Source organism: Prionailurus bengalensis, chromosome C2 (assembly GCF_016509475.1).
Source record: "Prionailurus bengalensis isolate Pbe53 chromosome C2, Fcat_Pben_1.1_paternal_pri, whole genome shotgun sequence".
In the NCBI taxonomy this organism is placed as follows: domain Eukaryota; kingdom Metazoa; phylum Chordata; class Mammalia; order Carnivora; family Felidae; genus Prionailurus; species Prionailurus bengalensis.
In genome coordinates this window covers 80,554,805-80,580,994 of record NC_057350.1, presented here as the reverse complement: position 1 = coordinate 80,580,994, position 26,190 = coordinate 80,554,805, and the positions used below count along the sequence as shown (strand labels likewise).

Below are 26,190 nucleotides of genomic sequence, written 5' to 3'. Positions count from 1 at the left end.
AAATGATCTAGTTAATCTAATCCTCGCACGGACAGGTTGGGAAAGGGAGCCAGAGGGGAAATGGTTGTCCCAGGTCACGCAGGAGGAAATGGGGCCTTCCACCAGAGTTCTCTGGACAAAGAGCCCTTCTCCAGGGTAGGAGGTTTGCTTGCCCGGAAGCCGTTCACAAACCTTCTGAGTCTGTAGATACCTGTCAATCACCCAGCAGGTACCAGAAAGACTCGAAAGGCACCAAGGCTGAGAAATGTATGATGGGGTCAGACCTGCCTTCATACTTCCCCTGGACCCCAGCAGAGAGAAATTGCTTATGAAGCCAGGAGGCAAGATGAGCCTTCACAGGATGGGCAAATTCTCCAAGACACAGGGAAGACAGGGACGCCCGTACCTTTGCGTCAGCAGGGCTAGAACTGAAGTCATTAGAACTCGGCCTAGAGGGCTGAGTGAAGAAACAGAAGAGAACCAGCCAGAAAGAGAGGTGAGAGACCCATCTCACCTCCCCTGCCTGAGCTCCTCACGGCCCGGGTCTGGAGCCTGCCGTCCTCAGTCCATCCTGGTCTGGGGCCCAACAGCGGCTCCGGGCCCAGCTTCCAAGGAACCAGCCCCAGCCTCGGCCCCTCTGAGGCCCCCCATGGCCAGCAGCCACTCCTGTCCTTGAGCATCTCCCACTAGGTTACGAGCTGAGGACACCAGACCCATTTGAGTCCTGAGTCCTGATTCCAACACAAGGAAAGACCTCCGGAACGGAGCCAACTTGACTTTTCAACGTTTTATTCTTGTATTTGTACAGCTATATTTTACAACGCGGTAATGCAGTTTAGACACAGCCAAACCCTGTCTCCGGAGTAGTTCTAACACAAGCATGACGCAGAATGTGATGAGACAAACATTCCCAAAGAGAGCTTAGTTAGCGACGACTTCAAGTCCCTGTGTCTGCCTACACTTCAGAAGGGATGGCGTGCTCGTCCATCACTGAAAACTTCCATGAAAAAAGGCACCGTAGGACACGTTGTACAGGTATATACAAACCGAGAACTAGAACAAAACTACACATTTTTCCTTCGGTAGCTTTTTTTGTTCTTTTTGTTGTTTTTTTTTTTTTAATACACACTTTGTAAATTGTAAACCTTCACTTGCAAAAAAATACAAATACACTGAGGCATTTTAGACAAAATATTTTCTTACTTATACAGATGCAATACTTAAAATATTCTCTTAAGTGCTCTTTCTCAATAAAGATTCTCAGATCCGTGTCTGCCTGCAGATACAAAATCGAGCCTTTAACACAGTTTTATATTTTTAATATATCTTTTTAGGTTTATATATATTTATTTTATATATATATATATTTATATATTTACAACTCTGCCATATATTCCTTCACCTTTGGTTAAAAAAATTAAAGCCCTCTCTTTGATAACATACCGAAGTCTCTTCTTTTAAAAGAATGCACATTTACATACAAAAGAAACATCTGTTCCCACAAAACATATACATTCCTCATTTTGCAGACCAAGTCAAGTCAGAACTTTTGCATACTCCCCCCGCTCTGATATATAAAATGATTTTGCCGTTTGCTGACGTGGTTTGCCTTACACATAGGAGAAGAAGCAATATTATTTTCTTAATGTTTTATGGCAGTAGGGGAAGGGGAGCTGCCTTGGCTCCCGGTCCCCCCGCCCCTCCCCCCCCACCCCAGCCCAGCTATGATTTGCACTAGTGGATGAAAGAGGCACTACGTCATGGGATGAACATCGTAAAGTGTTACAGTATCCTTTGGGTAGATTTCTGAGAAGGGACTCGAATGGAAAGCATCAACACTCCATGCTTCAGCAGGCCTTGGGGAGCTCCGGGGGCAGGTCAGTGGCGGACACACGGTACTGCACCTTGGTGTTGGTGATGGCGCCGTGCTTCTGGCGCAAGTGAAGACGCAGCTGGCTTTTGTGACGGAAATGCAGGTTACACTTCTCGCACTGAAGGAAAACCGGAGGCAGACTGTTAGCTGTCACCAACCCAGGGAACGTGTCATTGCTCAGAGACCCAGAGAAGGAGGGTCTCCCTCTGAGAGATCTGGGTAGCTCATCCCCCTCCAAGGCCAGGTGGAGAATTCTGGCTCCAGCTAAGGGACACATAAGCTTTGTGCAAAGGGCCCTTCCCTGTCTTCTAACGTGTTCCGATGCCGCTCGCGCTTTTCCCCGCCCAAGCACATCGTTTCTTCCGTGTGCCTTGGTTTTCCTTTCTGTAAAGGGCTGAGGCAGTGCACTCTGAAGGTCGCCGTTACCTCGACATCTGTGCATCTAAACTGCTAGCACATATTTATTGGATTCTTCCTGTGTGCCCAGCACCATCCCGACCCTTGAGTGGATCTGGTAACTGAGCACAACAGCCCCAGGAACACAGCTACGTCCAGGCTCATTTTGCAGATGAGGAACCAGAGGCACCAGAGGATGAACTAATTTGCCCAAGAACAAAATGCAAGTAAGAAGGTTCTCACCCTGGGACTGATAAACAGTGGGTGAAAATAACCACATGTTGCCGGCTCACATTTGTGACACGGGTTAAGCACTCATTGGTTCGTTCTTGTGCCCAGCCCTACCTACAGTGACGCCATAAAGCCACCAAAGTCAGCATCACCTATCGGAGTAGTTTCCACACTTGTAAGCCGTGGGACTCTCTTTTCAAATTAAATAGAAACTCAAAAGGCAAAAGGGACGGCAGGATTCAAGAACCTCAGTGTTGTAAGGGGATGGTTTGGAAACTGCTCATCTATAGCAGTTCTCAGGAAAGAAAATTGTGGTCCACAGCGAGGGTCTGGGCTTGCCTATGGCCCCAAAAAGGTTGGTGTCAAAGTCAGAATAAGAACCAGACACTCCAGCTGCCCAGCCAGTATCTCCCCCGTCGGTGGCAGAGATTGGCAAATGATTTCTAACTGGTGAAGAGCCAGATGGTAAATACATCGCAATGACAAGACTGCCCCTGTAGTAGGAAAGTACCCAAGGACAGTACATAAACAAAGGAGCACGGCCGTGTCCCAGTAACACTTTCTTTATGGACGTTGAAAATTAAATTTTATATAATTTGCACGGGCCACAAAATATTATTTCTTAATTTTTTTAGCCATTTGAAAATATTAAAACCATTTTTAGCTCATGAAATGTTCAGTAATAAGCCCGCAAGCCACGGTTGGCTGAAACCTTGCTCCAGAACACTATGATTCCAATGGCCCATTCATGATATCGTGTTGTGTAGCTGGCCACCTGCTATTTCTTAAAGTGGCCTTTTCTCTTTTTTCCCTTCTGTCACCACATTTTTTGTTGTTGTTGTTTATTTGTTTCTTTTGAGAGAGGGACAGCGCAAATAGAGGAGGGGCAGAGAGAGAGAGAGAGAGAGAGAGAGAGAGAGGGAATCCCCAGCAGGCTCCGCACTGTCAGCACAGAGCCTGAAGCGGGGCTCAAACCCACAAACCGTGAGTGAGATCATGACCAGAGCCTAAATCAAGAGTCGGATGCGTAACCGACTGAGCCACCCAGGGGCCCCATCACCGCATTTTTCTGATTCTCTTCCCACTCCTATGGCTGTTGTTTTTCAAACACCTTAGGTCCTCTTAGGTAGACAGGTAGCCAGCCCAACATAGATGCAAATTGTAAGAAGCCAGTTAGTGTGGAATGAATGAATGACTCCAAAATCAATGGATCTATAGTCTGGACCTCTGTCCTAAGGCCCAGATCACCTAGCCCCATACCCTCACTTTAAAGACGAGCAAACTGAGACATAGCCAATGTCAAGCAGGGTGTCTTTGACAGTTAGGCCCAAACCAGGTCTCGTGACCTTTAGTTCAGTGGTCATCCCACCGTGTGCCTGAGACTGACACAAACAGCTCTGCTGGCTGCACCTCTACCCTCAACCCCTCCCAGGCCAGCCCACGGGGGTGACAAGAGGCTCACATACATGGTAAGGTTTCTCTCCCGTGTGGATTCGCAAGTGGCTCTTCAGAGTCTGAAGGTGCCGGAAACGGGTGCCACAGATTTCACAGGGATAGGGCTTCTCTCCAGTGTGGATAAGCACGTGGGCACGGAGGTGGGCCACCTGAACGGAAGGGCAAAGCATGAGAGGCTCCGCTGGGGCGGGCCGCGGCCCCCGCCCCCGGGAGCCCCTCGTCAGCACGCGGAGGCTGAGGGGTCCTTTGCCCATGGCCCTGCTCACTTGTACGAATCTGGCTCCACAGGTTTCGCATTTGTAGGGCTTCTCTCCAGAGTGGATTCGAGTGTGGGTTTTCAGGTTGGCTGGCCGGTTGAACTGGGCTCCACAGATGTTACAGCGATAGGGTTTCTCACCTATTACCGAAAGGAAGGGGATGAAGAAAGCCATATTTGACAGAGGTCCCTGCAGTCCCGGGTCCCTGGATCTCAAAGCAAACTGCCCTTCCGGGGGCCACCCTCAGCGTTATCTCACTTGGAAGATGTCTGAGAGAGGATCCAGGGGCCTGCTTCCTGGCCACCACCCCCAACACGCGCACACACACCGGCACAGGCTGCAGGCGGCCAGGGTCAAGAAGCAGGCGGGGACAGAGCAGAAACAACACAGGCGGTGGGAGAGGGAGGGAGGGAGGGGGTTCCTCCCGGGAGGCCTTGAAACCGGCCATGTCATCAGGATTATCTAACTGCCGACTCAGAGAAGTCACTCTCCTCCTCTGGACCTCAGTTTCCCTCTCTGGAACCTGAGGGGTGAATTTAGACGCCGTAGGAAGGCTCTTCTCGCTCTCGCCTTGGCCAAGACCAATACAGGAACCGAACCATTCGCCAGGAAGATACAATCAGACTGTTCTAGTTTGTCTTTTGGAGAAGACATGCTTTTCTGCTTATGGCAGCTACGGCGGGATTCCATGCGCGAGAGGGCCGGGGCCTGAGTCAGAGTAGATGCTCAGGTGGAGGAAAGCCCACAGAAGGGCTGGCTGAGCATTGGGATTAACTTTTCTGACTCCAGCGAAGGGAGAGACACAGGACAGAGCTTCTCAGAGAAAAGACAAACAATACAGGGAGTGGAATGAGTCACCAAGCAAAGACGTGACAGGGCTAGGCCCACATTCGGGTCAGGACGGGGCCTGCTCCCTGCCTCAGCCCGCCGGGGACCAGGGCCCCACTCTGCTTTCTCTACGGTTCTCTCCCCATCCTGGTCCCAGTAACCCTGACCAGCCGAGGTGGGGTTGGGGGGGGGGGGGGTCGGGCAGGGCCATACCCGTATGCACAGTCTTGTGGCTGGCGAGGTTGCCCTTGTAGCGGAAAGAGGCCTGGCAGCGGTCACACTTGTAGGGTTTGTCGCTGTGGGTCTGCAGCGTGTGTCTCTTGAGCGAGGCCTCCTCAGAGAAGCGGCAGTCACACTCGTTACAGAAGAAGGCCCCGTTCTCTGTTGGGAGGCGGGGACGGGGACACCAAAGTCACAATGAGGAAGGGAGGCAGGGCTCCGAGGCCACTTCTTCCCTCTGCGGCTGCACTCAAATTGATCCCCAACCTCCATCCACCCGACGCTCCCAAGAACCCAGAGCCAGGGGCCTGTGGCGTTTTCTTTCTCTTAGCATTTAGAGTCCCAGTCGTGGAGGACAAAGGAGACAGATTTGAGTATTAAGGTACAGGAGGGAAACAAACCAACGGGTATCTACACGGCCTGTGCCAGCTTTAGGAAAGCTCAGCCGGCTCTACCTGTCTAGAGAGCTCTGACAACTGACTTTTCCTATCACTGCATAGTTTTCTTGACATTCATACACGGGAGCCCTCGAGCAAAACCCTTCACCTCTCTGAGCCTGTCTGTGTCTCCATCTCCAAAGTCAGGAGAGCAACCCCCCACGGCCTATCTCACAGGAGCATACTGTATCACGCAAAGCATTCTAGGAATGTAAGATATAAAATCCAATGACACTTGGAGGTCATTAAATGAGGAAGTAATGGTGAACAGGGTCACCCTGTATCTCTCTCTGGATTTCATGTCCCCCAAACACTTCTGTGAGATTGGGAGAGCCAACAAGGACGGGAAGTAGAAACAGCGGCCTAGAGAGAAGGGACGGGATGCAGAGAAAAGGCGAGCGGCCAGGGGGACAGATGGGGACAGTCCCTGCTCTCCCAGCTATACATCCATGACCCTGTGCCAAATCCCTCAGTGTGAGGGACTGATTTCTTTTCCTTTTGTGCTAACGTTTTGAAAATGACGTGTCATGGCAGGCGGTTCACCCCGGAGTAGGTATTACTGGGCTATCCTACTCCAGCCAGAGCTTGAGGGAAAAGATGGGCTTTTATCTGATAAAAACTGGGGATGCCAATCACAAAGTATCCAACACTTCAATTTAATAATTCAGTTCCACGAATCTAATTCCGCTAACATTAGCCGAGTTGCCTACTCCATGCTAGAAATTCTCTGGGATCTGTGGGAGACGCAGGAATGATTACAGTCGGCTGCTTGTCCTTACGGAATGCACGGCCCAGCTGGGGGGAACTAACACAGGTCAGGCCGTTGGGTCCCCAGCAGCCGAGAAAGCTCTGGGAGTTATAGCCAGCCCCGCAGGTTACCTTAGCTGGAATGCAGCTGAAAAGGCCGTTTGGTCATTCTCTACTAGCCCAGATGAACTCAAACACCCTATCCATCGCTCCCGTCTGCCTGGTTCAAGAGGCCAAGAGTGGGGTGATGGACTGGTGATGGTCAAGTGCCAGTGACCTTCCAATCGGGGACTTCTCCCAATCGGTAACAACAGCATACGTGAAATGGAAACGCGAACCCCACGGGCAGAGGCAGGGGCCTTCCTTCTCCCCGGCAAGGGAAGGGAAGGAGGGAAGGGGACTCACCACAGCTAGAATCCGAGTACTCAGACTGGGTCTCTCCCATCTCCTCGGGGAATGTGGGGCCGGCGGTGTGGAGGCACATCTCTGCGTGCTGCGGAGACTGAGAGCCGCAGGATGTGCACTTGGGGGGGTGCAAGTAGAGAGGCGAGTGGCTCTCGCTGCTGCTGCGGGGGGAGCCGGTCAGGGACCTGTGAGCAGGAGGAAAGAGAGCCTCAGCAGCTGGGCAGCATAAAGCACCCCACTTGGCCTGGACGCTGCCCCTGCCCTTCCTGTGCTCAGGTGAGCCCAGAGCTGGGCTGCCTCGCTCTGGATGTGGGGCCACAGAGTTATCAAGCCTACCTCTAAACAACGTACGCCCTGAGACCCCTGACAGGGTCACACTGGGCCAACACCCCGACCCAGGCCAGTCCCAGTCTGCAGGCTAGCTCAGTCCAAAGCGGGGGCGAGATCGCCCTGCCCTGCCAAGACCATAGAAGCTGCCCTGGGGATTCATGAAATGCTCTTCTGCCGCCGAGGGGATTTTCCCGCTCTTGCTCTGACAAAATAGATCAAAGCTTAATATGCTTCCTTACTGAGGCGAATTCAATCAGTGGGTGCTCACTGCACACCTCTAACATACTCAGTATTCAGGCAAGAAAAGAACACAGCCCCGCCTCCATCAGAAGAAGTGACCGCGTGGGAAGCCCTGACCCCAGGCCCGGACTGCCTGGGAAAGCACCTGTTGACGATGTTATTGAGCCGGCTGGCCTGTGGGATGGTGGAGTCCTCCCCGCTGGCGCTAAGCTTGGTTGGGGACTGGAGGTCAAGGCTCTCAGGCTCCATGGGCGGCTGGCAGGCCGGCGGGGCGGTGTAGGCTCGAGGGGAAAGGCGGCCCAGCTCCGCCTGCTCGGGCCCCTCTGGTTTGGCATTCTGGTTGAGGCTGTTGAGCACAATGAACTTGTACTTCTTCCAGTTGCAGGCTTTGGGGTCGGTGGGGCTCTTGGCCGGCGGTGAACCGGAGGTCTGGAGAATGCAGGCGTTCTTGCTGCTGCAGGACTCCGTGGGCGAGTTGGGCTGGCAGTCAGACTTCTGCGGGCTTTGCGGACTCACCAGACCCTTCCGGTTCAGGGGTGCACTGGGGGGCTCGAAATGCAGGGCAATCTCATCCTCGGAGGAGGGCCTCTCTTCTTCCTTGCCGGCCTTGTCACAGGGGAAGTATGGGGCATTCCGGGCCGAGGGGGCGGCCGGCTTGGGGCCCTCGGCCACGCCGTAGTGCATGTCACTGCGTGCCTCCTCCGGGGCGGCCTCCTTGGGCGAGTAGATGCTGCTGTGGCACACACTGGGGGGCATCTCCATGGCCGGCCGGCTGTACTCGCCGGGTACGGGCCTGGCACTATCACAGGGGAGGGCCCGCTCCTTGGGGAAGGGGTTGGCCACGGGCATCCGGGCATCCCGCAGCTCCTCATCGGAGAAGAGGAAGCTGCTGACCGGGAGGTGGCTATACACGGGGTAAGAGGCTGGCGGGGTGGACAGGCCGCTGTACAGGCTGGGGGCAAACGCCCTGCTCTCACACCCAGGGGCGTTCCTCAGTGGCAGGTTATTCTCCATCACCTCACGACCCCGATAGGCCATGATGTCTTGGGGCATCAGCATCCGGCTATTCAGAAACTCGTCACGGGGAGGCTTGATGGCAGGAACCATCTCGGCTTCACTGCAGGGGAAAACAGAGAGGGGACATGGGCCTCCAAATCAGAGCTGTTGAACAGAGGGCTTTCCCAGTGACCCCGGCGTCCATAACCACATTTGTGCTTGGGCAGCTTAGATGTAAGGGATGTGGGTCTGGAGGGGGGAAGGACTTCAGTTACAAGGCCTTTATGCTAGGAACCCAGCAATCTAGCCCACAGCAGGGGCGACGAGACCCACAGAAGGGCAGCGAGTTAGCCACACAGTCTGTGCCTGCTTAGACATGACATCTCATGTCTAGTCACACCAGTATACATGTGTGTGCATCTGTAAGTCCTCAGATATCCTAGAAGGGAAAGCAGCTTTGCCAGCCCTTATCTCGTCTCACCCAGGCAAAATCCTGCAAAGGGAGAAAGGTATTATTGTGTCCATTTTACACACACAGAAACTGAGGCTCAGGGAGGGAAGGATTCACGCAATCCTGGTGCCACGTGTTCCGAGGGTCTGGAAAAAACTGGTGCCCTGTTGAAGACAGGCCTCAGCCTCTGTGCTGGCTAGAGTCCTGGGCAAGTTGACTTTGGAGGACGGGTGGCGGACGCCCGTCCTGGAAGCCGTGGCTCTGAAGCGGCCAGACCTGCTTTCCAATTCTGCCGTGCCACTCAGCAGCTCCGTGAGCTGGAGCGAGTTACTTAACCACTAGGAGCACGAGGCCTGACCCAGTGAAAGCACTGGCAAAGGACAGCAATGATGCTCCTGCGACCACGATTACCCACAGGAGACAATGAGCTCTCACTGCCCGTTCTTGAAGGGACATTATGTGGGCGAAAAATAGGCCAGCTCAACATGCTCATAGTTAACAGAGCTCGAACCAATGAGCAAAGGTTAAGGGAGCCACATTCCGGCTCGCCATAAAGCAGAGCTTTCTAACCGGCCAGGGGAGACCGTGTGGCTCTGAGAACACTGGGTTCCTGGCTCCTGGAGGTGTTCAAACAGAGGCTAGCAACCCTTCTGTGCGATAAGGGGTGCAATCACCCTAGAACAGCTGAATCAAATGCTTCTAAAAAAGTCAAGCCCTGAGTCTCTGCTCCACTTAGCCAAGCCCTTCACTTGATTGGCTCTCAGGTTCCTCACCTTTAAAGGACGGTCATGTCTGACCGGCCCTCAGGTAGGGGATTAGACCCAGTGAACTCAGGGTGATTCAGTAAATGGTCTTCTCCAGTAGGAGCCCGGCAACGGCAAAGTAAAAGGTGAGTAAAGCCAGCCCACGGTCTGGTAGGGGAACTAAGGCGCCCATGTAAATCATTGTGACGGAAGTCTAAAGGAGAACTCAACTACATATGCAAATGGTTAAAACAGAAGGAAGGTCTGAAGGACAGGCCAAAGGCTTAGGGACACAGAGGAAGAGCTGAGGGAGGAAGAGTGGCCATTGCAAAAACATCCGTGGGTGGGGGCTGGCATCCAAGCTAGGCCGGACAGGACGGGCGGGAGGAGAGGACACGTCAAACGAATAGAAGACAGCAAGAGAGAAAGCACAGGGCTTCTCCGGAGAGCACCACCTGCCTGGAGCCCAAGAATTAAGAAGGTGGAAGTGTGCCAAAAATTGTGGAAATGTAGGTTGCGCATATCACAGAGGATCCTGTATGCAAGCGTTACCAAGGCTCTCTGAAGGCCTCCAACCCCACGCCAGCTCACCTGGCCTTGATAAACTTCCGGCAAGTGTCCACAACATGCTCCATCTGCAGGTACATAGCCGTAGCCATCACGGCCATGATGTTGCCCTCCCGCAGATTGAGCCGAGACGTGTACATGAAGTCCAGGAGGATGCAGAACCCCTCGGGGTTGATCTCAGGATCCAGGTTGATCACGCTCAGGTTACATTTCAACTGGTCTGTGAAGATGCTATAGAACAGGCCGCTATAAAACAAACAAATGTCTCACTATCACAGACAGAATTTGCCATCAGTTACAGTCAGTGTCAGGGCTCCGCTCTCTCCCCTGGGCCTTGCTCCAGAATTTCTGTGGCAATTAATAATAACTGCCATTTATGGAGAGCTAACTAAATGCCAGACAGTCATTAAGCACTTTACATACATTATCCTATGTTCCTCACAACCTTGCAAGGTAGATATTATCATTCTCCCCTTTACGAATGGGGGGACAAAGATCAGAAGTTAAATGATTTTCTCAAAGTCACAGAAGCTATTTTCCTTATGGTCTTAAGTGCATGGATCATCAGAGTGAAATTCGGCACTCATTTGCTGTTACCATTTTTAGTCTCTAGCTTTGAGATAAACATTTCTCTTCCTATGATCCTTATTTTGAAAATGCCATTGTATGTTTTTAGAAACAAGTTGCGCATCGATGAGAAATAAATAGAATGATGCCTACGTGTACAGTCTACTGATCTGCTAAAAGTCTATAGACTTCCGTAAGGTCAGTATTCCTCGAAGACACAAGTGAAACTTCAGGCCATGACTCCGGCTACCATGCTGTCTGATGGAGGAAAGAGCACTCAATCACAAGTCAGGATTCTGGGCTGTCGTCTGGATTCTGCTCTTTCTTAATGGGTTGCTGGAAGCGAGCCAGACTTTTACCAGGAAGTAGCTGTGCAACCTTGGGTGAGATACTTAACTTCTCTGCACCCTGCTTTCCTTATCTGCAAACCAGGAGCCACGGTGTCCACCCGACAGGGTTGCGGCAAGGACGAAAACATAAAGGGTACATAGAATGATGCCTGGCACACAGTAAGCACTTGGTGAGTATTTTCTATTACTTTCCTTTCTCTATAAATCTCTGTTTTTGCCACTGTTAAAAAATACATGCTGGGGACGCCTGCGTGGCTCAGTCGGTTAAGCGTCTGCCTTCGGCTCAGGGCATGACCTCACGGTTCATGGGTTTGAGCCCCGCGTCGGGCTCTCTGCTGTCAGCGCAGAGCCCGCTTCAGATCCTCTGTCTCCTTCTCTCTGCCCCTCCCTCTCTCTCAAAAATTAAACATTAAAAATAACAACAACTGGGGTGCCTGGGTGGCGCAGTCGGTTAAGCGTCCAACTTCAGCCAGGTCACGATCTCGTGGTCCGTGAGTTCGAGCCCCGCGTCAGGCTCTGGGCTGATGGCTCAGAGCCTGGAGCCTGTTTCCGATTCTGTGTCTCCCTCTCTCTCTCTGCCCCTCCCCCGTTCATGCTCTGTCTCTCTCTGTCCCAAAAATAAATAAACGTTCAAAAAAAAAGAAAATTAAAAAAAAAATAACAACAACAACAAAAACCAAAAACAGGTGCTTGCTGTAGATGTTGAGTGAGCTCTCAGCTAGCGATAGAGATCCCTGACTTTATATCGGCTCACCTATCTGCGTCTTTGTTTCACTGTCTATAAAATGGAGGTAATGCCTCCATACCACAGAAGGCCACTGCAAAGATCCAGGGAGAAGATATAATATAGAATCGCTCTGGGGGGCCACTGGGTGGCTTGGTCAGTTAAGCGTCTGACTCTTGATTTTGGCTCAGGTCATGATTTCACGGTTTGTGAGTTCAAGCCCTGCGTCGGGCTCTGTGCTGACAGTGTGGATGGAACCTGCCTGGGATTCTCTGTCTCCCTCTCTCTCGGGCCCTCCTCTCTCTCTCTCTCTCTCTCAAAATAAATAAATAAACTTAAAAAACACAGCTCTGTGTACATGAAATACTTGGCAAATACGAAGAATCGGCCGGCTCACTCTTCCTAACTTACACATATATACCCTGAAACACCCATGGAAATACAGCCACAGGATTAAACGCATATAGTTACAGAATAAAAGGGCAAAAGATATCAAATTCACTTGCTTACAATATTGTCAACCCCCCTCTGACTTCTTCTAACTGGAGTTATTCTCCATGTTATTGTCTAAACACATCCTTTCTTGGGACAGTATACGATTTCTTCTCCCTCTATTCCCACAGAACAGAAACTCTTTCTTCCCCAGAAGCGCGTGCATTCATTCGCTCCCTGGGAACCTACTCTGCCAGGCCACGGGCTGAGGTCTGGAGACAAGTGCCATGTAATTCCGAACACAGCGAAAGGCCCGCCTGTTCTGCCTCGCTGCCTGCCCACCCTGTCGGCTCGCCTTTATACATCCGTCTTTCCCCTCCAGACCCCTCACCTGCAGGCCATGAGGACTGTCTTATGGGCTCTGAACTGCTCGCGGCTCACCACAATGACAACATCGGTCAAGATGTCACGGCTCCGCAGGCGGTTAAGGTTGAGAAGCACGTCGCTGGCATGGCGAGTGAACTGGATACAGCTGTCAGCCGGCGAGGCCATTTTGTCTTCACCTGGAAAGCAAAGGGTCAGAATCTTGTTGGTTCCCCAGCACCCGACTCCTGTTTGCCAGGAGTGTGAGAACAGGAGCCTCGGCCTGCTAACATGTGGCATGAAAACCGAGGTCCCTCGGGTTTGGTCTTGGACCAATTTGTGGCCCATCTCTGGGCATCTGTAAGATGGGAAAAATAACGTTTATCTAACAAGTGGGACTAGAAAAAAGCCTTTCGGGGAAAGCGGACATGAATGAATATCTGTGGAGCGCTTTTCCCACATACCAAATACTCGGCCGGGCACTGAGAGGCAGTAAGTGTGTTACAGGGGAGAGAAACCACACTTGGAAGGTTAGCAAGCCAGCTTTACCTTTTGCTAGCTGTGTGACATGGGGCAGACTGTTTATTGTTTCTGGGCTTTGGTTTCCCCAAACGGGGGTAAGTAATACCTATGTGTTTGTAAAATTTAGAGATATGTGCCTGGGCTATAGTAGGTTCTCAAAAATCACAGCTATTCTTGTCCGAATCTCATTTCCTTATCCCAGCCACCATCTGTTCTCTCCTCTTTTAGGCTTTAGAATTGTCTGAATGTACTTCAAGCACCCAGCGTGCTGCTGGAGCATAGTAGGTGGCTACATTGGATCCGAACCAAGAAACAAGAGAGGGTGTATGATCACACGACGGTGAAGATAGTCTAACACAGGGGTGAGTGGGTGAGGCCTGGGAACGATGCAGAAGGGAACTGGCTATTCTTTATCTCATCTAATGAAAAGTGGCCAAGTTCACAGCAACACATGCATTGGCAAATTTCAAAAGAAACAGTTTGTCCACAAAGTTTTAAAGCATATAATTAGATTTACTTACCCAATGCCTTGATTCACAGTCCAAAATGTTGCTTAAAATCTGCAGGGAAGAGAAAAAAGCAAAGAGAAATTGATTTCATGAATGTTAGATTGTCCACTACAGTCTTATTTTAGGACACACGTATTTGGTTCTACTTTGATAGCTGCAGCCTGCCAGCTGGAGCGGTTTTACCACAAGCCAGCAAACATTTTTCCAGGTCTGCGCTTGCGGAAACAAAGGCACCCAAAGCTACGCAGTAATAACGTTTTTATCCTGACTACCAGGAACGCACTGGCACACATTAAATACACGTACATATACACACACCGTTCCTGTCTCACAGTAAAAAATGTATACCAACCAAAGCCCGCCCCCGCCCCCCGCCCGAGTTTATGGGAAAGAAAAATACAAGGAAAGTGGTTCTTTCAATATCAATGAGAATGATCCTTCGGGGGGGGGGGGCCTTAAAGATGTGGACAGTTTTCAAAACCTGCTAAAATATTATCTTTCAAGTCTTAAAATGATTTCTCAACGTCTACTGGGTCGATATCGTTTATCCCCATTTCGCTGCTGACAAAACTGAGGCCCAGGAGTTCAAGTGGTTTGCTTAGGACAAAAGAGGTATTAAGAAGCACTTAATAACCACAGGATCTGCAGAATACACCCCGAGATGGCTTAGCTATGCTTTCCTTGAGAATCTTAGTCTTTTTCAAAGTTACTTCTTCTTTCCCTCCTGGGTCTGAGACCATAGTACTACAAACTTCCAAGCCTGTGCTCCCTCTGCTGGGGAAAGATTTAATTGTGTGCTTTGACTGAGAACTGGCCAGGGAGGACTCATGGAATATGTACCCGCTCCAAATTGGTTTCTCTGAAACAAAATAATTTTAAAGCACAGGTGTAGGACTCTTATTTATGATCACATGTGGGCTGCAACATAAAACAGTATCTGAATCCTTTTCAGCTCCTCCCCCCCCCCAACCCTTTCAAAATCATAGCCCTTTAGAGCTATTTTCCGGGTAAAGGGGCCTGAGGCCAGGGAGGTCATGTTGGGCCACGTAGATGGTTAGTGGCCCGGCCCTAGGTCTTCTGGCTCAAGTTCCTGTCCCTTTTCCAAGTCAGCCTACGTGCTGTAGAACATGCAAGACAGCACCCTAATGTGGGTGAATCTCATTCTTAAGTTCCTTCCCCCACACAAACACTTTGCCCCCATTCCAGGCTGCTGAATCTTACCAAATGAGCACTCTAAAATGAGAGGTTTCCTTGAGTCTGTAACCAAACACTCTGACATTTCTCTGTGGTCCCAAGTGCCAGTCACTCAATCCCATGGGCTTCAAGGTTAGTGTGTGCATGTGAGTGAGTGAGGATAAGGGAAGGGAGTGGGGGAAGGGAGAGGAAAAGACGGAGAGGAAAGAACCTATTTCCTCCTCTCCCCATCCTAACTCAAGATGGGCAAAGAGAAATACACTAACCAAAGTCCTAACCAAAGTTCAATGATTGTCTCTGTTGAGAAAGAACACTGGAGACGCGTGAGAGGTTCATTTACAAACCGTTTTCTCTTCCCCCGGTGCAAAACATCCCTGAACACTTCTGGAATATCTAAGGCTCTCCTTTAGCCAGCTTCAACCACCAGCTCGCTTGTGGATTTCCACTCACAGATTTTTGGAACCACAGGAAGCCCAGATCTGCCATTTCACCTTGACAAGTGGCAATGACTCACTCCATATGCAGATCGAAGCAAACAAACGACACGTTCCCACCTCCTGCCCCCTGCGGGTGGGGTGGGGGTGGGGGTGGGTCTGTCAGCCAGGCCCTGGGGCTGGGCACTTTTCATCCTAAACCTCTGCCTGGCTTGGTCAAAAACAAACGCACACACACTGAGGCTCATCCTTATTAAGCCCACCTCTTCTTCAGCTGGGTCTATCTTAGGGGACCTCACAGCTAGTGAGTGCGTGTTAAGGTGGATGTGGGAAGCCATGCCTCCCTCTATTTGCCGCAAGTGTGGAAGGACCCCTAGCAGCTGCTTTGTTTCCTACAGACCACTCAGGCCTTCCCCATCCATCATCGTCTGTGATCTTTATAACAGCCCTGATTTACTGGGGAGGCCACCGACGCTTCATGGGATAAGCCTTGCCCAAGACTGAAAGCTAATCTCCAGCAAAGTCCTGGACAAACTCTGTCTTACTAAGCTTCAGCCGGAATCCCATGGACGCCACACACAATACTCATTACACAGAAACAACCGCCAAAAGAACAGGGCTGTCAAAGAGAAACTGACAACTGCAAGGGCCCAGACGTGGGCTCCCCCCACCCCTACCCCGCCCCAGCCGCAGTAACCACGAAGTGAGACCTAAATATTGTCTTTCCACCCACACACTTTCTCTCCTCTGCCTTTTCCCTCGGGATTTTCAATTCGGCACCTTGAGGAGAAGGCAGATCTTTCAGAGAAGCTGGAGAAGAAAAACGAGGGACCCTCTCCCTGTACAAAAGGCAGAGAGGGAAGAGAAGGCAGCCGAAGGAGAAGGCGGAGAGACAAGAGAGGAGGGCAGAAAAGAACGAGAGCCAGGTTAAGAGAGAGAGAGTGAGCCAACACGAAAGCCCCCGTCCACCCTTTCCCTGTCTCTCCCGCTCGGCGGGCACTGAGCTTCCTCTCACAGGCTCACACGGGCACAAACCGGAGCCCTGCGCGCCCCAGCAAGCCCGGACAGATGCGCCCACCCCGACCTTACCGTACCTGCCCGCCAGGGACCGCCCACCCCCGGGCGTTCTGCGGGCGCCGCGGCCCATCTGCCTCGAAGCCCCCGCAGGCGCGTCGGAGGCCCCGTGGTGAGATCGTGGCAACCTTTAATTTGGTTACATTCAAATAAAACGTTTCGTACACTTCGGTAGCTAACATTGTGTGTGCCTTTTTTTTTTTTTTTTTCCTGTTACGCCGTCAAGGCAGTGGGCAGTGAGGGGAATGGCACAGCCCTCTCATTCCCGGAACATAGTCGATCTCAGCTCAGCGGATTTCACAGAACACTCTCTGCCTATCGCCGTTTCCAACGAGAAGTAACTTTCCAGGAAGCTGCCGGCCCCCGACGGCCGCCAGGATCGCTGCCTGCGGCGCGAGGGCCGCCGGGGATTCACCCGGGGAGGGGGGGCCGCCCAGGGAGGCTCGCGGGGAATAGGCACACTTTCCCCTAAATCCCTCGCCGGCGCCCGATCCAGGATTCTTGAGTTCACGCGGTCCAACCCTTCCCCCACAAAAATTTTATACATGGGGAAAGTCGCGCAAGTGAGTAGCAGAGCCGGTCCAGAACCCAGGAATTCGGGTCCAATCCGAAACTCATTTCAGGACTTAGAATTGCCTAATTCTCGTGTTTGTTTGCCTGGTGCGTCATTTATTTATTTATTTTTCTCTTCCCCCCCCCCCCTTTCTCTCTTTTTGCTTGCTCCACCCCCCCCCCCTCCCCTTAAGGGGCTGGTTATAGGCCAGGCGTCAAAGTAGAAAGATGGGAGTCCCTAGGACTGAGGGTCTCCAGCCAGTGCGCACCAGCCGACCTGGAGCAAAACCAAACCGAAAGCCCCTTCCGCCTACGTTGGCAAGTAGGGGAACCCTGCTCAGCTCGGTTTCCGCCCAAAGTCTTTAGAATAGGAGCTGCCAGGCCAAACCTGGCTAGGTTTCGGGATTTCGGAATCCGATTTCTCCGAAACACGTAGAGACGCGGTTAGGATTGCGCAGGGACCGGGGCGCTGACCCCAGCGCGCGCATGGGCGCGCTCCTGGATTGCCTAGCTTTCTCATGACCTTCCTCGGAATTATAACCCCTGGGCGCCCTCTCCTAATTGGTCCTAGTAGTGGGCTCCGAGAGTAATTTTCCGGGGCGAGGGGCACGAAAGACGTAGCCCCTGAGGCCATAGTCCTCTCCTAAAACCCGCGGGCGGTCTCTCACTGCGTCGCGCATCCCATCAGCGGCGGAGGCGGGGTCCGGGCGGTAGGTAAAGACTGGGCCTCGTCCGCCTCATAAAATCTTACTTGGAGGCTTTCTCATCCCTTCGCCCGGTGGAATAAAGGTGAAAGCGAAGGTTGAAATTTAATATGGAATGGGGTGAGTATCTAGGAAGGGAAGTTAAAATTAAGTACATGCACTTATTGGAAATTAGGAGTCCCGTGGTTCCGGGAGCTAAAACCTAATCGTGTTTTACCGCTGCCTGACACTAGAGAGAGCCCTCCATCAAGGCTAGAAACCGACAATATCCATGTAGCCCCGCCTCTCCTTCCCATTGACCTACTTTAGACCCAGGCTCCAGATTTGGAGAATGCCTTTCACATCCCCACCCCACCCCCACCTTTCTCTATCCCGGCCGGCCTTTGGATTATTGGTAATCTAATAACACCAATAACTCTCTGAGAAATCCAAAGGAGAATCTAGAAGTGCAACGCACTGTTTGGGGCGGGGGGGGGGGGGGGACGAGGAATTTTAATTAAAGCTGGAGCTGCCGTAGTGAAACCAGCATCAGGGCTCTTGCCCAAGCGCTCCCTTTCCGCGCAGCTTCTCAGCTAACTGGCTGCTCCAGTTTAGCCACAGTGGTCCAGCGATAGGGGGTGGGGTTAAACCGCGCGCTTGTTTTCGTTTAAAGGGAGAAACACTGTTCGCTCTCTTGACTGGGGGGCGGGAGAGTGGAGTAGACAATAAATGAAAGCGAATTTGATAACGCGGTAGCCTCGGCAGACGCTTTGGATGACCGAGGTGTTCGGGGACATTATGTCCTGACTTTATTTCTATCACGTTTCCTGCCAACAGCGCTCTTTGAAGCCTGCAAGCTTCTAGGAAATGCAATAAAATAGAGGGATGTGTTTTATCATCAAGATCTGAAGAGGAGCTGCAGAAGGGACGCTCCCCATGCGCCCAGCTCGCGACAGCCTTCCAGAAAGAGCCGGCAGACAATGCCAACAAACTACGTCCCTAAGCAGAGATATCTCGGTCATCCAGGCTGGACTAGGCTCTGCCTTTGCAAAAAGGCTGCCGGGGGAGGGGAGCGGCATGATGTCCCCAAGCAAACAATGCCTTTAAAAATCCGATCTGGACAGAAGTCAGCCAAGGTCTTTATTCACCTTAATGAAGATGGAAGGCACTAACTGTCCTTGGAAAGCGATGAGTCAAACTTGACCGCTCTTCAAACACATCCCCAGATTCGTTTCCAACCCGAACAGAGGCGCGTTTCTCCGACGCGGCCTCCGACAGTTCCCGCAGTGGGAGAGGCTGAACTCGATTTCCTAGGACCAGGGAGGTGGAGACGGCAGCACCTCCCGCGGGTGTGCGTCGCCGGCGGCCGTCGCTAGGGGTCGCCGGCACCCGTACGCGCGCTTTGCCATCTTAAGTTTTCAGCTCCAAGAAAATAAAACTTTTGCTTAAGAAGAAACTATTGTGGCCAAAATTCTACAGGGATTACCCCCCCTGCTTGTCCATATGACCCCCCCCTGCCATCTTCCTCACCCCCCTCCACAACTGATTTCTGGTCAAGTCACTAAGCAGCGTGGAAGGAAGGGGAAGAGAGTTACTTCAGTATCCAAATGCGAGCCTGGGGCGCAGGGAGGTACATCTCTGCAAGTCTAGGGACTGGGACCTAATCACCCGCTAACACAAGCACCCTCCTCAAGATCTGAGACCGCCACCCTCATCAGTACATTAGGCTGTCCGTACCTGTCACTGAAAATCTTATGCCATACTTTCTGAAACTCCTTCAAGGCACCTGGGTAACTGTTTCCAGCTACGCTGACCTGAGACATTAAAATCATGGATCTCACTGCTGCTGCTTTCTCTTAGGTACTCCAAAGGAGCAGAGAAAAACTCGCCTTTGACTTTATTTAAGTCACTGACCTGGAATTCAGAAAGTAAAAAAATCTGTCCCAGTTAGGGTACTAACTCACCGGTAACAGACCACCCTCATGAGGCCTGTTTCCTCAGTTGTCAAGAGCTTTATGTCCTAGAGCCCCCAAGGCTTCCCGCCACCCCCCACACTTCACCCAGGGAGAAGCCACGGAGACAGAGAGTGTATTCAATACGGGTTGTCTTAAGGTTCTCTTAGTGGAGGCTGATGCCCCTCGCTGGGGGACCGTGGACAGGACAAGCATCTGGAGGATTCCTAATCTCCATCCATCTTACCAAAACTTTGGAGGCCGGATGTCATCCTCACTGGATGGTCTCCTCCTCTGTCAGTCCTAGTACCTGATGGGGATACTTGGGAGACCCGAAGGTGACAGGGGCTGCCCACCGCCCCAGACGGGGAACTCGGCTACGATCTACCACTAGGTGGCAGACTCAGTACGTTCGAAAATTACCGCGCCTCCGCAGCCTTCCACAACCGACTGTCCCCGGCTTTTCTTTTTTTTTTTTTCTTTCTTCCTTCCTTTCCTTTTCTTTCTTTCTTTCTTTTTTTGATCTGTTAGGGGGAGGAGGTTGCCTCTACAAGCAACTCTGCAAAACGTTTAATTTACTGGATGTAATTCCGTTCTTCCCGATGCGCACTCCTCTAGCAGCCACAACACGGTATCTGGAGCTGCGTTCACAAATTATACCGTGATTTTTTTTCCAACCGGAAGGGCTGAATATATTAGAAGGGAGGAAAGGGAGCGCTTGTCTTCAAAAAGCAGAGTGGAACTCGAAGGTATTAGCAGAGTTTCTTGCCAAATACTAGTCGACCCGGGAATCAACTCCTGATCCCCACGGAGAAAAGGGGCCCTGGAGGCCAAGAACAGGGTTCCACCCAGGCTTACAGCTCTCGGCCAAAGACCCCACCGAATTATGGTCTTTTGGTGGGGCTGCTGGTCACAGGCTGGGAGGCTGGGAGGACGGGGAAGAGCCATTCCTGGCTTCCAGTGAGTGGGAAGAAGAGAAAAGGGCCAGCTTCACCACAACACAGCACCCTCGGCCGGATCACTGCGGCGGCATTCCCACTTGTTGCGCAGTGCAGGAAACCGGCACGCGCCACACTATTTCAACTCCCAGAGAGCTCCAAACCCTGCTCGACTGGCCTACCATTGCCCCCACGCCGTCCACAAACCTGCGTCCCCAGCCCAGCCCCCATATACACCACCACCATCACCGCCAGCAAAACTGCAGGACTTCCAATCGCTGGTTTGTTTTTACACCAACACATTCCTCCTTCTGTCAGTGTCAGACTGGCAACAGAATTCAGGTGCTCTGAGAAGTCAAGTCCAAGGGGGAAGGAGGCTACCTCCGTCAGGAGAACTCACCTAAAAGCCAACTAGGCGACCCTCCGCGGGCGCGCGTGTGTACACACACACACACACACACACACACACACACTCGGAACTTCTTTGCCTGTTATGACAGTATCCTAGCTGGAAAGCAACTCTTTTCTTCCCCATTTGAGAGATCTACTACAAAGTCCATTTTGTTTTTAAAGGTAGTTTTATCTCCTTTTTCTAAAGAAAAAAAAATCCTCATAAGGTCATTTCACAATGTTTTCCAAATATTTGACTTTCGCAAATAAGAGTTTCACCCACCGAGGGGTGGCGCTGCCGCACCACCACCTCCGAATCTCTAAGTTTTTCACAATAAAGTGGGTTGTGAGTGTGGCTACCGGGCAGGGGAGAGAGGGAAGGAAGGATTTTGACATCTAGTCCTGGCTACCCTTTTACTCAACCAATAACTGGAACTCTTCAGGGCTCAGCAAACGACAGCTTACGAGTTTTGAGTCCCATTCCTGTCCACCAAACCCAGAATAAATTGGAGAGTCTTTTCAAGAAAGCATGGGGTAAAACCCTTCAGAACAGCACAGACGAAAAGGCCAATTGGAGAATTCCCTCTTCTGGCTTCCTTCTCCTTCAAGCTGCCCCATTTACCAACAGCTTCTGGCCTTATTGTCACTATCAACAGACCCTTAAAACCAGCCAGCGCTTGGGCCTGCAGTATTGGAGAGTCTTCCAAATAGGATATTGGAAACTTCTATTTATAAGTGGGGGGAGGGGGAAATATTTCCCATCTACAGGTTTCTATTTCAGCCTGAGGACTCAACTGCAGCCATTTAGCAAGGGAATGCCCGTCTTCTGGCACACTCTTTCCATTTCCTCCTCCCCTCTGAGACAATATCCTTTCTCCTTAAAAAGAAAAAAAAAGTATATATTTTAAAGCAAGAATGTGATTTCACCTCATTCCTTTGAGCTCATGTTTGCTACCTCCAGGAATAGCGTGTGGACTAGGGCCAGATGAACTTCAACTTGGGCTGCAGATTTACGAGGTTCTGTTCCAGTGCCAAAGGCTCTTGGTAGTAAATAGTGAGCAAAATAGATACCTGTCTCCTGACAGATCTTGCCGGCCCCCCTCTTATTTTTTAAAGTTATTTATTAAAACCACACACACCTTGCAAAGAAAAAGGGAAACTGACAGTCTCTGTAGAGGAAGCCGGTGGCATCGCTCAGAGCCACAAACTGTATTTCTAAACAGCCCTTTCCCTGGTTCCCTCTGTCCTGCCCCACTTTTTTTTTTGGACAGAAAAAAATGCATGTATTGACACTTAGAAAAAGTAAAGAGTGACAAGATTTTCCTCCTGGAAACTATAACCTGAATGGAAAAAAAATCAATTAAAAAATTAAATTAGTTTCCTGTAGCTGGTGGTGGTGGTGATGGGGATGTCCAGCTTTCTGTGATCATCTGTGAGGGACCCAGTAACAGCTCTGGACTTTCGGTATCCTGTTTGGGGTTTTCCTCCCTGTTCAGCAGTCTGGACCCTCACCACCAAGTCTTAACCATTGCAAAAAGGGGCACCCTATAGAAAGGTCTTTTCTTCTCTTTCTTTCTTTCTTTCTTTCTTTCTTTCTTCCTTCCTTCCTTTTTAAAATCTATTGGGTTGTGTTTTTGTTTTCCATGGGAGAGTTTTAAAACTCATTATTGTAACACTAGTTCATTTTTCGCCAGAGTTCCAATAACACAGCATCATAAAGGCAACGCAATCCACAGTTCTCAAGACACTGACCACGGTCACTACATCCCGCAGCGGGGTGGCCCCTAGCTCCCGCTGCCCAAGAGCCCAGCCGATTTCCGAGGTTCCAACTCCCCACCCGCTCCCGCCCCGGGCCGCCGCCGCCGCCGCCTTCCCCCATTCCTACTCCCTCCAGGAGCCACAGGTTGCAAATCCAACCAACCTCGCAATCCGTTTTTGCAAAATCACTCACAAAGATCTCCCTTTCGCGCCCGCGCCCCCTTCTCCCGCGCCAGGCCCCCCACCCAGAGCCACAGAGTGCCCTTCTCTCCTCCCGGGTCTTGCACGTAGGAACGCGGGCTGGGGCTGTTTGTTTTTCCCCTCGCCCAGTGCAAGGACCTCGAGAATCTGAAGCCTGATGTCGGCTACTCTCCGGCTGGCAGTTGTCTTTTTACAAAGCTCGCACGATGGGAAAAAATAAGACAAAATTTAGGAGAGGCGGGGAACAGCCATTGGGAGCTAACACCGAGTCACGCAGCGCCCAAAACACAAACACCGCGACCGCCAGAAATCCCGCCACCTTCCCGCTCGTCTGGGCCGTCCGGTGAAGGTTCCCGCAGTCCCCGCACGCTAAACGGCACCGCAGGTGCAAACGCGCACCCCTTTGCCACCCACCCCCAAATCCCTGTCCCGCCACCAGCCGCTCTCCTCGGGATGGGGAGAGGGAGTGGAGCGGGGTTCCTGACTCCCTCGACTGCAACATGAAAGAATAATTTTCAAAGTATTCAACATCCCCGCCCCCAGGCAAGCTAAACCTCCCCCAAAACACAGGGTAAGGGGACACCAAAACACTCGGATCTCGTTAGGAAGATCGCGGCTCTAAAAGGAAATAGTAGAAACGATACTTCAACTGGGTTTATGGGGAGGTGGGGGGAGAGAAAAACAAAACCCGAGGAGTTCGCTTGCATTTTTCCTCCCAAATCTCGGCTCGGAGGCAAGGAATCTAGAGGAGCGAGGCCGATGGAAGGGAGCCAGCGGGGCGAGCGAGCGGGCAGCCTCCCTCCCCGTCTCCCGGAGTCACCCAGAAGGACGGGAGCGGAGAAGGAAGGAGAGGCGAGGGAGAGGAGGAGGGAGGGAGGGAAGGGGAGGCAGGAGCGAGGGAGCGAGGAAGGCAGTTTGCAAGCGAGAAAAGAGGGAAAAAACACAGCCGCCCGAATCCAGCGAGATCACAAGCCGTACGCCAGCAGCAGCAGAAAGAGCGAGAGCGCGAGCGCGCGTCCTCTCCGTCGTCTGGGGCCAGACAGCCCCCAGACTTGCCCGAAGCACCCCCCCAAAACACTGTCTCGTCCTCTCGGCTCCGGCCGCCCCCTAATTCCCCTCCTTCCTCTCCTCCACCTCCTTTTCCAAAACCAAAACAACACCAGGGAGGGTGGCAAAAGCCTCCCCAAACCGGCCGATTCACTCAAAGACAACAAGAATAAAATAATAAATATATAAAAATCTATATCCTAGAGTGGGAGAGACGTGGGACTAATCTTCGGCATTTATTTTAACACCTGACAGCTAGAATAAATAAATATATACATTTATATCAATAGATACACATAGGAAACTTGGAGCCAAAGCATTTGGCAAGAGCGGAAAAAAAAAGAATTAAAAGGTAAAATAATGATCATGAGCAGCGGCGGCGGCAGCGGCACCAGCGGCACCAGCGGCGGCGGCGGCAGCAGCAGCAGCGGCAGCAGCAACAGCAATAATCACCTGGTGTCCGGCCTTTCCTAGAAACTTCTTGCATCACCACTTCTAAGAACCCCAGTTCTAAGAATCAACAGAGCTCAATTCTCGGAATTTGAGCTGCGGACTTTACCACTGCTACGTGGCAGGGGAGGACTCGGTGTCAGCTCTCCGGGACTTTTGCCTCTCCTGGCCCATGGAAAGCCCTCAAAGCCACAGTATTTTTACAGTTCCAGGAAGATTTCGAATTCTTCAGCGTCTGGACGTCTCAGATTTGGGGGTTCCTGTTGGAGGCTGGAGGGGCCAGACGGCGTCCCTCCCTTCCCGGACCCTGCGCGTTGGTACAGCCTGCTCCGCCAGCGTCACGTGGGCGCCCCCTCTGTGACGTCGGCGTCTTCGCTGTAGCAAAGCTCGGCCTCTGGAATTCTGAGAACTAATTTGCTATTCGGTGACATAAGAGGGGGAGTGCGCTTTGCTTTCCCGGGGTCTGGGGCTAATTCCTCGTCTCTTACCCTTAAACTCGGCTCCTCGAGCTAAATACACAAAAGGGAGCGAGAGGTTCGACCCGTTGGAAAAAGTCTGTTCTGTATAGTAGCTTTAGAGGCGAGTAAGAGAAAAAAACAATAAACACCACAGCTCTTTCCAGCTAGAATATTAGGCACCACGAGAAAAATATTTGCCAAGCAGTTTTCGGTGGGTTCATTTGCTTTATTTTATTTGGGTCGGATTTTTTTGGTTTTGTTTTGTTTTGTTTCCTTGTTGATGTGGTGGCTTGGGATTTTTTGGTTGTTGTATTTTGACGATTTTCGGATTTTTTTGCTTCTGATTTTTGCCTTTTTCAAGTTTGTGGTGTTACGTAAATAATAGGATCCCGCATCGGTTGGATTTTGGTGTGTGTGTGTGTGTGTGTGTGTGTGTGTGTGATTTTTTTCCCCATCTAATCTCTCATGCGTTTTAAAGAAGATGTGTTATTTTAATATTGATACTATTGAAAGCAGCTTAAATATTTGATCGCATGTAACAACCCAACCCCCACTTTTTGGGGGGCGGGCGCGGGGCGGGGGGGGGGGGGAGGCTGCAATTTTCTTCTTTCCCTTGGACTTTTACTGAGAGGAGGCACTCCAGCGCTTGAGGGACATGTTCAAAGGATTTGTTTTGGTTTGGTTTGTTTCTTTCCAGGACAGCAAGTGGTGGGTTTACTCTTTCTGTTATTGTTGACTGTTAGGAAATGTCTTGTTGAAAGGAACGTGTGTGTATTTGGGTATGTGTATGCATGTGTCCTACAAAATTATGTGAACCAAATACAGGTTTGTGTTTTCCTTTTTCTTAAGGTCTTGATCCCCCGCAACCGCCCCCCCCCCCCCCCCCCCCCCCGCCCCGGCTGGTTTCAAGGTCGTTGTAAAAAATCTCTTCTGTCTGTGTTTAAGAGATCAGCCGGAGGGAATTCTAAAGGCCTGCGGTGCCAGTATCACAGATACTGCGTGTATTTAGAACAGACTGTGCTACAACTACAGCGCTCTGCACGCAGCACAGTCTTAGCTTTCGAGCCTAGTTGGGAGGAGGAGGAGAAGGGGGAAATCTTTCTTTCTTTCTTTCTTTCTTTTTTCCTTTCTTTTTAAAGGCAAATGCAGTGCAGAATCATTTCACTGTGGGCCTTGGTTTGTTTATTCAGAACTGCCAGTTTCCCTATTTAAATGTTGGTTGGGGTTTTTTCCCCTCCTACTCATCCCGAATGAGGGAGACTCTTGTTTCTTTTATGTCTCTCTCTTAAAAGAAGGGTGTGAGGGGAAAATAATATTTCAGATTCCTCAAGAATTAACCCAAAATGTTTGGACCAGAAGCAGCTTTCAAAGGTCAGGCTGTTCTGAGCCTTGGCTAGGAGAGTCCTTCAGGCGACTCATTAAATTACAGATGAGTTCT

The 26,190-nt window shown here is 51.2% G+C and overlaps 1 protein-coding gene across 5 annotated transcripts; it reads right to left on the bottom strand.

The window, feature by feature from the left end:
- Nucleotides 1-751: 751 nt before the first annotated feature.
- Nucleotides 752-24,455, bottom strand: BCL6 (BCL6 transcription repressor). Of its 5 annotated transcripts, none has more exons than XM_043594621.1 (10): nt 24,298-24,435; nt 13,634-13,672; nt 12,619-12,790; nt 10,179-10,400; nt 7,543-8,514; nt 6,828-7,012; nt 5,233-5,400; nt 4,201-4,331; nt 3,946-4,083; nt 752-1,970 (listed from the first exon to the last, which is right to left on the bottom strand). In XM_043594621.1, the coding sequence occupies exons 3-10, from the start codon at nt 12,777-12,779 to the stop codon at nt 1,827-1,829; spliced, it is 2,121 nt and encodes a 706-aa protein (XP_043450556.1). In that variant the 5' UTR covers nt 12,780-12,790; nt 13,634-13,672; nt 24,298-24,435; the 3' UTR covers nt 752-1,826. The 5 variants fall into 5 exon arrangements, with proteins under 5 accessions (XP_043450556.1, XP_043450559.1, XP_043450558.1 ...); XM_043594624.1 differs by lacking the exon at nt 24,298-24,435 and adding an exon at nt 16,344-24,289; XM_043594623.1 differs by lacking the exon at nt 24,298-24,435 and adding an exon at nt 14,843-15,894.
- Nucleotides 24,456-26,190: the final 1,735 nt, after the last annotated feature.